Consider the following 2,614-nt stretch of genomic DNA (forward strand, 5'->3'; position numbering starts at 1 on the left):
GAGATGGGTCTAAAGTGATCCCAATTAGATTTCTGGTCTCCCTTAGGGATTAAAGTGATGGTGGATTGGGCAAAGTGTTGTGGCATATCCTCCCCCCTGAAGAAGGCCTGGACAGCTTCCACAACATCATCTTTTACCACCTCACAAGTTTTATGTAGAAAGTAGAAGTAAAACCATCTGCTCTAGACACTTTGTCACCATCAATAGAACATAAAGCTTTCCAAATTTTTTCTTCAGTAGGAATAGATATTAAATCTAGACAATGAGTATCAGAGAAGTTGTCATTCAGTAGGCTAGGATCAAAGTTCAATAGGGTAGCCTCATGAGGTTCAGATAACAGATTTTGAAAGTGATCTATAGCATCTCTGTGAATTATATCAGTACCTTGGATCCAAATGCCATTGTGATTTTTGATCTTCAAGATGGTGTTGGAGTGTCTTCTTTGTTTAATACAGGCATGGTAAAACTTTGTATTCCTATCCCCATCAAGAAATTTTTTGATGGCAGCCTTTTGTTTATAGAAATCCTCCTCCCAAAGAATAGCTTGAAGCAAATTAGCATTAGCTAATATCATGTTTTGTTCATCAGAGAGCCCCATCTGAAAGTTTAATTCAGTCTGTTTCACCTTAGCTTCAGCCTCTTCAACTTTTGTTGTAAGGTTGCCAAAACAGTTCCAATTCCAGGCTTTCAGCAATTTAACAACTTTTTTCTGAATTTGCCATAGTTTAATCCAAGGAGGGAAGGATGAAACAGGTAGCCAGACAGATTTAATAAAGGATAGGAATTCAGGATGTTCCACCCATACATTGAAGAATCTAAATCTTGGTAAGGGAGCAATAGTGTGAGGGGATATAGAGATCAACAAAGGCCTATGATCAGAACAAGTGCAAGGAAGATGGGAAATAGAAGTCATAAAGTTGGTATCTAGCCAAGCTTGATTGACCAGGAACCTATCATATCTCTCAAAAAGTTTGCCTCTTCTCTAAGTGTCAAGAGGCCCCTAATGTGGAAGTTCAGCAAGGTCTGTGTTCCTGATGTTTTGAGTAAAAAGTAACATTTGTGCAATATCCACAAGTTTCCCTCCCCATTTTTCATTCAATCTAGCAATACTGTTAAAGTCTCCACCAATGATCCAAGGACCATTAATAGAAGATTTAAGGTGCTGGATTTGTTGCCATAATATAGCTTTATCACTGACAGCACTCCCAGCATAAATGAAGGTAGCCTCAACATGTAGGAAATCCCATAGAAACTAAATATGAAGAAATTCAGGTTGATCATCCAAGATCTGAACATTCAGAATCCTTCTATAGAAAAACTAAATTTTATTATTGATATTGTAGTTGCAATTGGAACTTGGGAAATACTTTCTAAATCTGCAAGGGGTGCAGTGGACCAAAGGTTCAAGAATAGTAAAACACAATAACCTCTGCTTCCTTATCAACTATTTAATTATGATCAACGATTTCTGATCTGAAATCCCCTTGATATTCCAACACATCAAATTAATCATCTAATAGATAAGGGAAGTGGAAACCAAAGGACTGCTATCCTAACAACCCAAAAAATGACCAAAAACATGCTGAAACGAGACAAAGGAAGAAAATAAATAGGCTCCCATAGCTTTCTAGAAATGGGGTAGAGGATAGCAGGCAGGAATCTACCATCACCCAAAGGCCAGATAGACTCATTTTAAAAAAATTGCAGTTGTCACAACAACCCAAAGCCTTGACAAGTGACTGGCTGAAATGAAACATAATTAAGGGAATAAATAGTCTTCCATATCTTCTTAGATAGAGGATATAGAAAGGTTGATAGAAGTCTGCCATCACCCACAGGCCATAGAGACCCATTCTCAACATAAGACAACTAAAACTAAGTAAAAAGATTAAAAGTCTTATGACAGACATAAACTAGCCAGAGACCAACAACCAAACAAAAGAGAATTTAAACATTTTGAGGGTGAATATGAAGTGAGGGTTGTGATATAGATCTGGTTCTCCCTCTAGAGGGTCCAGGAGATGATCCAACCTTCGGAGTATTGCCAATGGAAGCTGCCTTTCTTTGTAATCTTTGAGATTCTGGGGTTTGTTTTTTATTTCTCTTAGAGATATGCATATCCCAGTCCTCCCCCAATAGGTGGTTCAAATCAGAAACCTTCTCTCCTTTAAGCACATGTTGTGTCTCCAATTGCTGTTCTAGGAGTGGATCCTGCAACCTCTCCTCAAAGGAATCAACTGTGGGGCAAACTATAGTAATGATGTTGGGTTCCTCTCTTAGCACTGCCTTGGGAGGGTAAGTAATAGAAAGAGCTCAGAGCCTCATCATGTAGGCCATCTTCATTAACCCCAGGAAGTTGAGTGGGGTCAATTTCCTTTATAGAAGACTTTTTTTTTCACTGGAGGGTGTAGCCTATAGCACCTATCTCTAGTGTGCCCAAACATCTTGCAATGTTGACAATAGTAAGGCCTTTTTTCAAGGATCACCTCCTACCAAAAGCCATCTTGCTCAGAGCCTAGCCGCACTCTTTTAACTTCAGGCAGGGTGATATCTCTTTCAATGAGAATTCTAGCAAGAGCTGGCCTTGCCTTGTTATAAGTATGAGCATCAACTT

At 38.9% G+C, this 2,614-nt stretch overlaps 1 protein-coding gene across 1 annotated transcript; it reads right to left on the bottom strand.

The window, feature by feature from the left end:
- Positions 1-133: 133 nt before the first annotated feature.
- LOC110036047 lies at positions 134-913 on the bottom strand. The gene has a single exon (XM_020740391.1). The coding sequence runs from the start codon at positions 911-913 to the stop codon at positions 134-136; it is 780 nt and encodes a 259-aa protein (XP_020596050.1).
- Positions 914-2,614: the final 1,701 nt, after the last annotated feature.

Source organism: Phalaenopsis equestris, unplaced genomic scaffold (assembly GCF_001263595.1).
Source record: "Phalaenopsis equestris unplaced genomic scaffold, ASM126359v1 Scaffold201903, whole genome shotgun sequence".
Classification (NCBI taxonomy): Eukaryota; Viridiplantae; Streptophyta; class Magnoliopsida; order Asparagales; family Orchidaceae; genus Phalaenopsis; species Phalaenopsis equestris.

What these genes read in the sequence shown, in the direction of transcription:
- LOC110036047 (XM_020740391.1), bottom strand. Translation starts at nt 913, where the DNA reads ATGACTTCTATTTCCCATCTTCCTTGCACTTGTTCTGATCATAGGCCT.